The sequence below is a fragment of the Perca fluviatilis genome, chromosome 5 (genome assembly GCF_010015445.1).
Source record: "Perca fluviatilis chromosome 5, GENO_Pfluv_1.0, whole genome shotgun sequence".
In the NCBI taxonomy this organism is placed as follows: Eukaryota; Metazoa; Chordata; class Actinopteri; order Perciformes; family Percidae; genus Perca; species Perca fluviatilis.
In genome coordinates, this window is record NC_053116.1 from 26,302,697 (window position 1) to 26,316,512 (window position 13,816).

The 13,816-nt window shown below is 40.6% G+C and overlaps 1 protein-coding gene across 1 annotated transcript in view; it reads right to left on the minus strand.

Annotated features, from left to right (window-relative positions):
- The window catches only part of LOC120559019, a 29,333-nt gene extending 16,149 nt beyond the window's left edge, over window positions 1–13,184 (minus strand). Inside the window, exons 1-4 of the mRNA XM_039800444.1 lie at window positions 12,887–13,184; window positions 3,464–3,661; window positions 956–3,254; window positions 631–834 (exon numbers count right to left, since the gene is read on the minus strand). Coding sequence (XP_039656378.1) covers window positions 631–834; window positions 956–3,254; window positions 3,464–3,661; window positions 12,887–12,889 — 2,704 coding nt within the window. The 5' untranslated portion in view covers window positions 12,890–13,184. The remainder of the gene's footprint in view (window positions 1–630; window positions 835–955; window positions 3,255–3,463; window positions 3,662–12,886) is intronic.
- Between the last annotated feature and the right edge of the window lie 632 nt (window positions 13,185–13,816).

Genomic DNA, 13,816 nt, shown 5'->3' on the forward strand with positions numbered 1-13,816 from the left:
AAATCCCAGTAGACATCCACCACTGCCTTGCTCATACTGATCCTTGAGGAGGACTACTGTATAACAGAATGAGATGTCTTTCTATTCAAATATAATTGAATTGAAATACAGAGAGGATTCAGTTAAACTATTAAGTAAAGTTTTCATTAGAATAGTTACTATGTATATTTTGAACAGGATCATTTTTAGCAAAAGGCTCATAAAATGTGCAACAACAGCAAAGGCTTGAAGGACAAAGACAATGCCGGTATGTTAACTGAAATGAGAGAAAATCATAAGAAAGAAGATCAAACAGAAAAGGTAAATAGAGACAGAGAGGGTCAGAGCTACTATAAGTCGTGAGTTTTACTGCCATGTCAGAAAAAAAGTGAATGTTCAAGAAAAAAGAAAATTAAATAGTCATAATCAGCCTTAAAAATAATGATAAAATCAATCATGACTCTCACAGGCTCATGTATACATTGGTGATACTTCCATGTTACTTTTGTATTACTGATGTTTTTAATGTAATCTCTTACATTAATCAATCAATAATACAAATAACCTTTATGTAATCTCATTTGTATATGTTTTCTTTGTATGCACAGTGAAGAACTTGGTTGTTATTTTCTGTGTCTCAGACTAACTTACCTGTGCGAGATGCTACTCCTAAGTAGAGGGGGTGGGCTCTGGGGTCTGGGGATCCCAGGGGAAGGTGGTCAGGTCTTGGACGAGTAGAGGCAGGCTGGGAGATCTTCTCTGTCTCTGTTGTTGGAGGTGGATCTGTCTGTAACGGGGTCTTCGTCTGATGGCCATTTTTACTGGTTATGAACGTAGTGCCGGGCTGAGCAGCATCTATAAAAAATGGACACATTTTGCTGTAGGGAGGCTGATTTTCATCTGGTAGTAAACAATAATGAAATGAACCCAATAAAACCTCCATGCTAAAGATCAAATTAGAACAACATTACTGTACCTGGAATGACCATCTTCCTCCTGTTGATCTTGGGTGAAACCAGTCCAAAGGCTGTGCTGTTTTTACATTTGACCACATGCAGCTGGGGAATCTCTGCACAGGAGCCAGTATTTTCTCTTCTCCTGACATTTTGACCTTCAACAATGACCAGCGCACACTTCTCTGAGGTGTCCACCACAGCTGTGGAGAGGGATGAACATCTTCCATCTGACATGGACTCCTGTCTGTTCTGTGGCGCTGAAAGAGACTTAGGAAAGTTTGGACTCGCTCCTGTGGAATTAGTTCTGCTTTGTTGCCGTTCACGAGGCTTGAGGGTCATCGATGAAATTTCAGTGGAAGGAAACTGTAATCCACGGTGTTTGGCAGAGATGACATCTGACTGATCATTTGAACTTGACAAAGCTCTATTATTGTTTATCCTTGTTCCTGCTGCTATATTTGTCCCGTTCACATTGTGTAAATTGCCACAAGTTTTGGCAGGGTGTGCATCCCTTGGTTCCCTAAATGGCAAAGAATTCCTTTCAGCTGTTTGTTCTGGTAGCGCACCACTTTTTAAAACATTGTTTCCCCTGTAATCCATACAGGGGGCAGTGTTTGTATCTCCTTTTTTCCAATATGGAACAGTGTTCCTTTCTCCTGACTCCTTACAGATGGCTCCACTGACAGAGGAAGGAGACTGGTGTTGCATCCCTGAATCAAACCACATTCCTTGAACCTTACACCATGGATCCCCTGTTTCATCCCCTGGTAATCTGTCATCGCACTGTGAGAAATCACCATCCTCCTCCACCACAGCTAACATATTCCCACTCTCCTTCTCCTTTCCAAATGTGACAGGGTTTTGTATAGCAGCCTGGTAGGAGTCCCTGTATCGACACCTAAGCTCCTGAGCTCTGGAAGCCTTTCCGCCTTGTCTTCTCCTCATGCATGGGGTACAGGGTTTCTCTGAGAACTGGACAGTGCGGACACACTGAGAAGGTTCAAGGGAGTCAGGGTGAGGGTGATAGGATTGGGAATGGCGGAGAGCTGTTTCTGCAGACATGTTGGGCCTTAATGATACAGCAGCATCTGATCTTTGTGGTTGTGGTTTTGTAGTTGACTGCACATGTGCTTGTGACTGTGCTTGAGGTGGTATCTGTGTGTTTGGCTGTCTCTGTGCTTGCCCAAATGACTCCATTTCTGCACGTGGTTGCATTTGTGCTCGTCTTTGTGGATGTCTTTGCATTTGTGGTTCGATTTGTGTGTGCGATTGCATTTGCATTTCTAATTTCTGTTGTTCTTCAGTTGCTGACTGAGCTCTACTAAAAAGCATAGTTGCCTGAAGAATATCAATATATTCCTCTTCTGCAACAGTGTGGCCTGCTGGTCCTCTCCTGCATATATCTTTGTTGTTTGGATCTTTATGTTTATGTGGCCCTACATTTTCAGACACAGTTACACCCTTATCTTCACCTTTGCACGTAGTTATATCTCCCCTTGCTGGAGTGCATGTACCTGAAACAGTGCGAGTTTCTGTAGCTGTATTTGGATCTGTCCCAGTAAAGGAGCTGTCCCAAGTATTAGGGGACACCCAGCCAATAGGCTTAAGCTCAGTTTCAGTCTCTTTCACTTTGACCAGCCTAGATGAAGAAGCAGCGCTAGTATCCACCAGGCAGAGTGACACAGCAATGCCGTGCCTTGCCGGACATATTCTGGTCTCCACAGTGAAGGCAGAGCGTTGTGAAGCAGATGTTAAAATAGAATTTTGAATGGTTACAGGATACTGTTTTGGTGCAGATTCCTTTGAAGGAGAAAGAGGAAAAGAACGATTTGATGCAGAATTCTCAGGAAAATGAGGAAGAGGTGGAGGACGAGGAAGCGGAGGTGGTAAAGGAGGATTTGAAGGAGGAGCAGAGGCCATACTACTCCCAGCACACAGTGGCACATCCACAAAATCAGGCAGGGCCACCCGTTCCCATGGTAACCTCACCACGCCCTGCTCGGTTGCGAGCAGGCATTGGCTGAGAGGCGTTCCATGGCGGCCCTGGTTGATCTCCTCTAACCAGTCACGGCTGAATATACAAGGATAGGAAGTTTCAGGGATCGGGGTCTCCTCCACTACTTCCACTAAAAGCCCCTCCTCCTCCAGGAGGCTGCAGACCACGATGCGAGCTGATTGGTCACAGAATGGTGCCACCTGGAGATAAAAGTCGCCAGGTTGAAGTAGCAGGGGGTTGATAGGAGCGAGGTGGACGACAACTTGGTCATGCAAACACAGAGGCCAGCCCTCACACAGGAAAAGTACATCAGAGTACTGAGCCTAAAAGGGGGACAAGTACATTGACAGTACAGGTTTTCAGAAATTAGAAGAATGTCAACTTTATTTTTTCTATTTTAATTATGATATTACGTCCAGCAAGAAGATCTTTGGGCAGCTTTGTTCCTTACTAACATGTAGTGAAAGTGTCTTTAAACTCACACATAAGCTTAGCACACCACTGTAGCGTACAGTATAAAACAGTGACTTACACATGCAGCCTGCTGCACGGTGTCTAAGATGTGCTTGGCTGGGACCAGAAAGTCCAGCAGGCATCGCAGGGCATCTCCGTGATAACGACTATCAATGATGTGGAAGAGCTGGCTGAGAAGAGTGGGGGCGGTGGCCTCAAAGGGCGGGTACAGCACCGACAGCAGGTTCTGGATCGAACTTTCCAGAGATTCAAAGTTCTGAAAACACAAGAGAGAGAAAGTAGATGTCCTACTGGTTCATTATTGATCCCCACTACATCAGTTACAAGGCAGGCAGGCCGTGATCTGTGGGTGCTATAGATGTGCACTACAAACCTAAAAGTTGTCATTTAGTCAGTAACTTCTCCAATCTAAACTTCACACAAGTGATACAGGAATACCGGCAATGTACCTTTAAAAAAAAAAATTCTAACTGTAAACTGTATAAACTGTCTTGCCACATATTTACATGTTCCACCACTTAGCAATGGAAGATGATATAAAGAAGCCACTGTAGTCATTCAACATTTTATCCTCAATTCAAAAGTTCATCATTAAACATAAAGCCAGCCAGCCTGACAGGAAACATCCAAGTAAACAGTGTGTAATAGCTGGTCTCAAGGCTAGCTATCCTCCTGGTTTATGGTTTCACATTCCCTTTGACCTGAACTCATGGCCTGCTACCTACTTTTAGGCCCTGCTTTATTTAGCATCCGGCAAAGGCCACAGCAGTGGACCTTGGGGGTTAATGTATATACATGCATGGCTGAGGCGCCATTGGGAGATATATGGCATCAGAAAGGGTTGTGTGTGAATGTCGACGCATAGCATGACATCTTGCTGCCACTTTTTTTTCCTGCGATGCATGTTCAGCGCCATTTACTGGATGAGACTGCATCAATGTCAATATAGGAGCAAGGAAATGAGTCTTAGTTTAAAAACCTTACTGTCAGTGGTGAACCCCAAAAGAGGAAAGGACTGGAGGGTGATGTCAAAGGTGCAGTTTTTATTTATTTTTATGCATATCATGGCTTTGCTGGAGGTGCCATTGTTCTGTACATGTGATACTGTCATATTATTTGCTTTTTGTTTTTTATGGTCTTTTAACTATTGTAGTGTTACAGATGTTGGGAAAGAGACTTTGTTGTGGGTTGGGTCAGGGGGAGGGGGGATATATTAACTGTACTGTACTACTTGTGAGTGCAAGAAATCAATAAAGAAATTGTAAAAAAAAAAAAAAAAAAAAACTTCCTGTCTTGAGTATAACGAATCACTTAGGTTATACAACATTTTGGAAAATACATTTATTCGCTTTCTGGTCAGTTAAATTAGAAGATCAAGGACTAATAGTTCCATATCTGTTTGTTAAAATCATTCCACTGAACTCACGGGTTCCCAGCTGTGGAGATGAAGAAAGACATGTAGGGAGATGGAGACAGCTAGGGTGTGATGAATTATGTCCCCTCAGACTAACACTTGCTCAGTGCCTCTCCAGCTCTGCTATCGGTTGTGCATTTCTTCTCTGCAACTTTGAAAAGGAAGAAATATAGCACTGGTGGTCTTCAAAAGACCTTCAGACTTGCAGGATCTACACTGTATAACAAGCAGACTTTCTCAATGAATTCTCTTTCCTATTCTGTGTATTGTGTCCCTATGTTTGTTGTTTCTCTCTGTTTTCATTTTTTTTTTCAAGCAACAATGGCCATCCACCCTATCTCTGTCTTATCCCCTTACATTACGATCAAAAAATGCTGGGCTCTCAGCCAGTCCGCAGCCCCCACAGTACCAGAAACAACACTGTGACTCAGAGCTTTCTGGTCAGTCCTGCCACACCCCGCTGGAACAAAACACAGTGATGGGTCATCATGATAACATCAAGGAGAAGGAGAAGGAGGATGGTAATGTCGTGAAATGAGAGGAGGATGAGGATGGTGGAAGGCTCAGCAGCACTATATGTAGCCTACTGAAAAGCAAATTCAGTTCACAACTCATCAAATTAAAATGAAATGCTTTCCAATCCTGAAAGTTAGGAAGGTCTGAGATTCTTGGAAAGAGGTAGCTTGTAAATTGCAGAAATTTAAATGAATGTGACCTGTAAGTGAAATTATACAATAACACATAATCATGTTTAAATGTCTTTATATGTAACAGAAATGTATGCTCTTATTGTGTTGTGACTAATTGCACAGTGTGATGTGCTTCTCATGTGAAAATGTTCCCTAGAGAGGTAAAATGTTACTCTTAAATGTTATCAAAAGCGAAGCTGTGGCATTCACCCTTTAACTTTTAATTAGGCCTAGGGAAGAAAGATACAAAGAGCTACAAATGACTATATTGAAAACAGCCTAATATACTAGCAGTATACTGATATGGCCAAAATGTAGCAGGTCATATTCATTCTGCAAAACAAAATCTGCAGTATACCAAAAATCCCTGGATGTTATACTGCTTTGGAAAAAATCTCCAGTATGCACCAGTCTACCTCGCCTACTGTGTCAAACAATGCAAAGTGCTGGAACGATCACAACAATAAGTAAGTTAGTAAAATGTATTAATAAAGCACTTTTCACAGATAAAAAAGTGAATTGATAGAAATTAACAGCGGTTTGCTATTGTTCACTTCCACTTTCCAAAACTGGAAACTGGCAAAGCCTGGCCTAGAATACTGCAAAATAAATGGATTTAACAGTTTCATACTGCATGACAAATGCAGTTTGTCGGTATATGGCCTATGTAGTAGGCAGTTTTGAATACAGCTAGTGCCTTTGAGGGTTGTAATGCATGTGGCTGTATGTGCGATTACAGAATTCTCATAAAGTAACTCTCAGCCCAATAAGCTCAGAGGTCTATTTGCAAATGATTGAAAATCTTCCTCCTAAACATCTTTACTGCATGTGTATTATTGTATTATTTCTACTATGTTTGATTATTCTGAATCTGTACTGTGAACATGTAATCTTTGCCCGAACAAACGATTGTCTGTGTCCGAGCAAGTTTACCAAATTTTTTCCCCAGAGTGCTACAAACAGTGGGTTCCTGGGAAAGCGAGTTCTGTTCGTGTTAGAATGTATCAACATGTTCTTAGCAGTGACAGTAAACTGAGAATAGACATTTGCAACCACGGGAAGTGCCAGCTATAAGGTTATTAACAATCAGAATGGTTGCTGATTGGAGATTGACCAAAACAGGATACAAGGGATGGGACCGCTCTAGGGTATAAAGGAGGCTTTTCTTAGGTGGGCACTCTACGAGCTAACCTTTGTTTTGTGTCCTATGCTCTAAGCAATAATTGTGACAACAAAACGTGTGACAATACTTTAAGAGAACTTGTCTCTCTTGTCAAAGTGGAAATTGCAAATTTGCCACAATAGACATTAAGAAGAAAACTAAACAATGATGTTGTGTTGGTTTCCCCTGGCAACAGTGATAGGACATGCAAATGTTTTCTAGCTTTTGGAGTGCTTACAAAACAAGAGTGAAATTTAGCTTGGAGCGTGTCAACACTGCTGGTAATATGAGTCAGCTGTGAGAAGCAAGCCACATCACCAATTACTGTATGTCTGCTTACAGGACTATATACTGTAAGGCTGTTTCCAGCATAAATACGTTGTTGCTTGATTTATGTGTGTATTTGTGTGTCTGTCTCCAGTATGTGGTGTATGCGTGGACTGTATGGACCTGTCTTTCTGCCCGGGCCAGCATACTGTTGCTGCAGATTCACATGGCACTATATAAACACCCAGAACTCTCTCACTCCGCCACTGAAATAAATGACGACTCACATTACTGTGGATAAGATGTCCCAGTGCGGGAGCTGAGGACTCTGAATGTCTCTGTCCAGTATCATTATGAAACAGAAATAGTCTTAACGCATTCCTGAAGTCGAGCAGCTTCCTGCCTGGACAAGAACTAAATATTTAACAATAAAAAAAGGAAAGCATGCATGGTGACTTAATACATTCCTGTGGGCCATTTCTCTCTTGATGAAGTCGTTAACTGTGATATTACTTTTTGAAAGTGTGTTATTTGGTAATTTTCCATTTTTAATTTGATAGTATCTGGCAGAGAGTGACAGGACATGTGGGGAAAGGGAGAGAGGATGACATGCATTCCAAAATAATTCATTCATTTCAATCCTGGTAAAAAGATCTGGATTAACTACATCCTGGGAAGAATGAAAACATTAACATTGTTTTTATAAAAGAGAAACTCAATCCCAAATTAATTGTTTTTAGGAGTTTAGAAATAGAAAACCGAATAAACTGTATTTGGTTCCAAAAATGGCAGTTTTTATGATTGCTACTGTACACTAACTTCCAATGAAGTACCCTCACAAATATTCAGTTTATGTAATATTATGTATTCAAAATGCCTGAGAAATATGTGAAGCACAATAAGCAAAACTGATGTGATTATTTGGCCAAACTTCAAAGCCTCTACAGACACTGATACTGCTTATAAATAAGCATGAAAAGAATCCATTTCCTGTGTTTACATCTGTGGTTTTTCATCTTTAAAAAAACAGCTGACACACACAGATTCCTTACTGGATTACACACACTGCTTAAAATGGCTTTCCTGCTGTCCACTGAAAGAAGAGCTGGGGACAAACATCGATTTATGTACAGGAAGCAGTTCTTTCATCCCACTTCATTATTACAACTTCCTGAATTATGTTTTTCAAACAATCTTGACTTTTCGGGAAGAGAGTAGAGAAGAGAGTAGTAGAGAGTAAAACTAGTAGAGTGCTGTTTCTTTTGAACGTGAAGATTAATCGGCTGACTTGGATCATTTTATTCACATTCAGGAGCCTTAAGCCGTACTGCTCAGTTAATCGCGCCTACAGTGACACCGTTAATTATTGTCACAAGTCAAAAGGAGTCTCATTCTGTAGCACTTAACACATGATTTAAATCCTGTAAGGTCAACTCTTTGGAGAAGACATTCGGTCTACTTACATCCTATGACTTTCCTATGAACTTCTGTGTGTATACATAGACAGACTTATAAATCCATGTCTGTTACCTTCACATTTCATCTGTGTATCCTCCTGCTGTGCCCTTTAGAGGACAAATCAGAGGAGGTAGGAGTCCTTATTGTCATTTTTTACCACCTGAGAAATTCTTAAATACTGGTGGATCATTTTTAGATGCTGAGTCAGTGAGGAGTCTAGGTCAGGGGGATGAAGGATGTATTTTGGCCAAATGAAATGCATCAGCTATAAATTCCTGTTGACTCCAGGGGCATTCTTCTGTATCCGACCTCTGTTGGAAAAGTCTCCAGACTAAAACTTCAGCAAGTTTTCCACCTCACCATTCTCAATCTTAGAAATCTCTGCTACACTGCACACAGGTATTTGCATCTGGTCTGTATTTCCCACTTGATTAATACTTCATACTTGAAGAGCCAGTGAACTCCATTTTACAGTATATGGCCATCTTACAAGAGAAGCAGGTTTTAAGCAAAAGATTGCTGAGATTGATGGTGTAATGTGAGTGCAGAATGTTTCTCCATTATTAAGTATTTTAAAACTATTTTGGTAATTAACTGAAATGCTGAAAAAAACTAAATGAAAATTTAGATTTTTTTCTGGCAAATTCCATTGTTTCAAAGCCCTCTTGTTTTGCAATTTGTGTGATTTTAACACTGTAAGACTTCTGTGCTCTTCTTTTCAGCAGGAAGGATTCCCACACTAACAACATCGTCACGGCAGTCTGATGAACTGCTGTTTTCTGCCTGCTGCTGTGATGAGCCATTCACTGAGAATGACAACTTCTGAATGACAACAGCTCTCGTGTCCTGACCAGGAAACACCGATAGTGACAGACAATCTTAACTATTTTGTAATTTGGAGGAAAATTCAATTGTGCAGTAAACAGATTAGCACTGACACAGAAGATGTGCACAGAAGTGCATCACACCAGGCATGGTACAAAATGTGCCGTGATGAAGAGTCCCCTTGTTAAAACAGATAGAGACCTATACAAGTTGAGATTCTTTAATGAAGAAGCAACATGTCAAAACTATTCATCACATTTTCTGAAGTTTTTCCTTCAGTTGTGAATTAGGTACATCTACAAATCTGTAAATCAAACTTTAAGTATTAAGTTAGTATATTATTTTAATACTAACAAACTGAGCTAAATAACTAATACGCATCATGAAGGCAGTATCTTTACTATGATTTTGTTAATGTTTAAGCCTTTTGTGTCTAAGGACCATTTTGAAAAGGAGATGGTTCATCTCAAGGTATTTACCCTTCAGTGCTTTAAATGCCTATTATTATAACATATTATAATTTGACATTATAAATAAGCATACATATGATTAAATCATTGTAGCATGTCCTTTAAAAATTCTATTTTGAATATTCATATATTGCAATCAATTATTTGGATGTTTAATGCTAATTTGTTGGCTCCCCAGATTGTTGCTGCCTTATACTGTCAGCCCAAATAGATTTCTGAGATGAAAATATTTTATTACACACGTTATCAGATGTTTTAAGGTTGCCCAAAAACATCTGTTATCTGTTTTGAGCATTTCTTGTGTAAATAATTTACTGTTTTTGTGCTATTTATAGCTTGGAAATCTGAGGCATGAAAAGAGAAAAGGAAGCAAATTCCAGCTTTTGTCAAGGTGGGCTTTACTTTTTTGGAGTAAATGCATGTACCTATACAGCGTTGTACCTTTTATAGCCTACTAAAAGCTGCATCATTAGACTAAAAGCCACAAAGACAGTCACAAAAGTTTTTTTTTTCTCTTTACCTGTTCTGTTATCTTTTTCTGAGTGCGTCTTGTGGCTCTCTACCTCAACACACCCGGTGACACCCGAGCAAAAGCACAAACCAGATTACACTGAGGTCGCACATAAACACTGGCTGAGTAGAGCTACTGTACATGACCACTGAGGCACCGAGATGGCCAGACGGTATATTTAGTAGCTTCACAGGGATCAGCAAATCAGAGCTTGTGGAAGGCAAACACTAATCATGACGGCCTTGATCAGCAGGACGGTTTGAAGGTGGCTGTAAAGTAGCAGTCAGGAGGCAGCAAGGCCTGTGTTTAAGTCATTAAAAACACGTCAGGGAATTATAAATGAGCCGAGATTTTAAGCACATCTTTAAACTCATCGTGAGTAAGTTGACATGTTGGCGCTGTGTGTGCGTGTGTGTGAGGCGTGTTATTATATCAAAGTGTGGCTTAGCTTTCACTGACACACTCATCTCATCTGTAATTAGCTCACAGCTGTGCTTAATGTAACTCACACCGGCAGATTTCGTAATAAAGAACCAGAATCTATCACTTAGGTACAGGAAAAAAAAGGTGAAAACACTCAGTCATGCTAATCAGACCATCATCATCACAATACATGACATCAAGTCAAATGTATCATGTTGAATCCTAAAACTGTGCGGACACAGGCTACAGATCAAATCATTATCTTACATATTGGGACTTATAAATATAATATAATATAAAGCTTTATCTGATGTTTGAGTGTATTCACATGATGTGCAGCTCTGTACAAACTTTGGCAGGGAAAAGGTCAGTGCATTTTTACTCAGAGAGTAAAAATGAACACTTTGCAGTTGTCCACACCCATCAGTAAAGTTGAACACTTTAAGCAGCTGCCTCACAGCTACACCATCTCAGTCAACCCATCAACTCAGTTACTGTTGCTGAAACGTTCTTTGTATCATCAAATGCAGATGCCGCCTAGTTCCTAGCCAAAACGACATAAACGAGTGGGCTCCAAAGGTGTGGTGATGATTTGTAGTTTTGCAAACAGAGCTGTTGAGCTAACTGTTCTGTATTTCCATTGAATCACTAGGAGGGGACAAGACGTCTTTCTGCTGAGAGAAAAAGGGCGCTCTGTGGAACCTGGTCAACACAGGAACAAATACCCAAACATTGAGGTCACTTCCAAAACAGGAATAGTCAGGTTAATGGACTCTGGTTTCAACGACATGGCAAATATGCTGGAAACAGGGCGGGAAAATCACAGCGGCACGCACACGCACACGCACAGTGGCCTGCCAAATCAAACCTACAGGAGAGCTGGGCGGGCATTTTAAAATTCAGCTCCCTATAACATCCTCCCAGTCAGTAAGTGCCAAACAACATCTACTTTATGTGCAACCAGGCACACCCTCTCTACAGCCGAGGTGTGACAACACATACATTCAAAAACGTCCTCATCAGGATATGCAGGCTGAGAATCTCAACAGGCAAAAATATAAGAAAGTGTTAAATTTGCAGATTCAAATCCATAGATCCGACAGCACTGATTTCCAACATAACCTCCCTGATGCCGTAGGACGGTTTCTCCTCCTGCATGACTCACATGCCAGTACATGGGGATCGAGGAGGCAGGTACAGTGGCTGGTTTGTGAAATCTGCCTTAATGCTCTGTAACCTGAGACCTTCACCTCGAGTCAAAACACTGCAGAGAGCAGCAGCCAGTGAGAGCTACTGTAGCTATGCTTGTACACAGTCAGTGTACATGCATGTTTCAACATAAAAGACTACTTGTTAGGATGTAATAAATAAATGACTGCAGTACTATTTGAAGAGAAGACAGTGTTGTAACTGTCACATCTTACATGAATGAATCATTCATTATGCGTTAAAAGAGGCAAGGTGTGTATTATAAGATGTTTAGGGCTGCTAGTGATAATCATGATTTATTTCAATTAATTAACAATGTAATCTAAAGAAATGTCAAAAAATAGAGGAAAATGCCCATTACATTTATTCCGAGGGCAAGTTAATGTGTTCAAATCACTTGTTTTGTCTGATCAGCAGTTACCCAAAGGGAATAATAAACCCGGGCAGAAAGACAGGTCCATACAGTCCACGCATACACCACATACTGGAGACAGACACACAAATACACACATAAATCAAGCAACAACGTATTCATGCTGGAAACAGCATTACAGTATATATTCCTGTAATAAAGGCATATCTTGAATAAGCTAATGTGTCATTTATGCTTCACAGAGGCGTATATGAGAGAATAAATGATGGATTATGAGTTTAACACCAGGAAGCTGAAACGCCACTGGACATCCAACACCTCTAGACAGGTTGGTCTTCATAAAAATACAAGCTCAGGATTTGACAGAAGTATGCCAAAACTTTATATTAGCTAAATCAACCAATACCAAGTGTCTAACAGCTCTGCTTAAACTGTTAGTAACAGCCACTGTATAAGGAAAGATGTGGAGGAAAGATGTAATTTAACCAATTCTGCAATGTTTCTTAACAAGTACACATTTCAGTGAGTAAATGTTAAACTTTAAGATCAGTAAAAAGTTCAATTATGATTCAAGGTTGAGAGTTAAAGCAAACAAAAAAGACAAAATCCTGCATGAACAAAGACTGAACAGGATGCAATTAAAAGCATGTCACAGCAAATAGAGCAAGTTGTCATATTACCATCTTCCTTTCTGCATGCTGTCATTCCCATTCATCACAACAGCACCAGTGTCTGAAATAATCCATAGTAATCTACAGAGCTGCTGCTCCTGCTCGGTGTCTGCTGACCAAAATGAAATCCATTCTTCCCAGACACTTGTTTGCAGAGTAAGTGAGGACAACCTTAAGCCAGCTGGATGAGCATTTGTCAAGCCTTTCTCCTTCTCTCGCTGTCTCTGATTTACTGTGCTCTCTCTGCTTCTTTCTCTGTGTTTGCTCTCACAGCACCTCAAGTGTTGGCGCTATGTGTGTCTGAGAGGGGCAGCGCGACCATGGAGACAGAGAGCGAGAGTGAGAGAGAGAGAGAGAGAGAGAGAGAGACAGAGAGAGAGAGAGACAGAGAGAGAGACAGAGAGAGAGAGAGAGAGAGAGAGAGAAGCCTCACAGTAAATCTAAGTTCATGAAAGTGTAAATTCTTAGGTTTTTCTCTGTGGCACCTTCTTACATTACACACACAAACACACACACACACACACACACACACAAACACACGGTAATAACACGTCATAAATAACCTACAGTATGCTAGGCTGCCAACAAGGAATATAATCCTCGATACCAACAAACCTGTCTGTGTGTGTGTGTGTGTGTGTGTGTGTGTGTGTGTGTGTGTGTGTGTGTGTGTGTGTGTGTGTGTGTGTGTGTGTGTGTGTGTGTGTGTGTGTGTGTGTTTTTGTATGTGGTGGAAATGTAATGTACAATCTGAAAAAATTTTTAAGAGAGGATATAAATTGATGTTCTGTGACAAAAATGACAAAAATAAGTTTTAGTGTGTGTTGGTGTCAGATTGAAGGGAAATGAAGACAATGAGAGAAAAGACTTAAATTAAACATACAGCCAAAGTTTTCTTTTCACTTGACTTGAAAAACTCCACTCTTGCACTCAAGATAT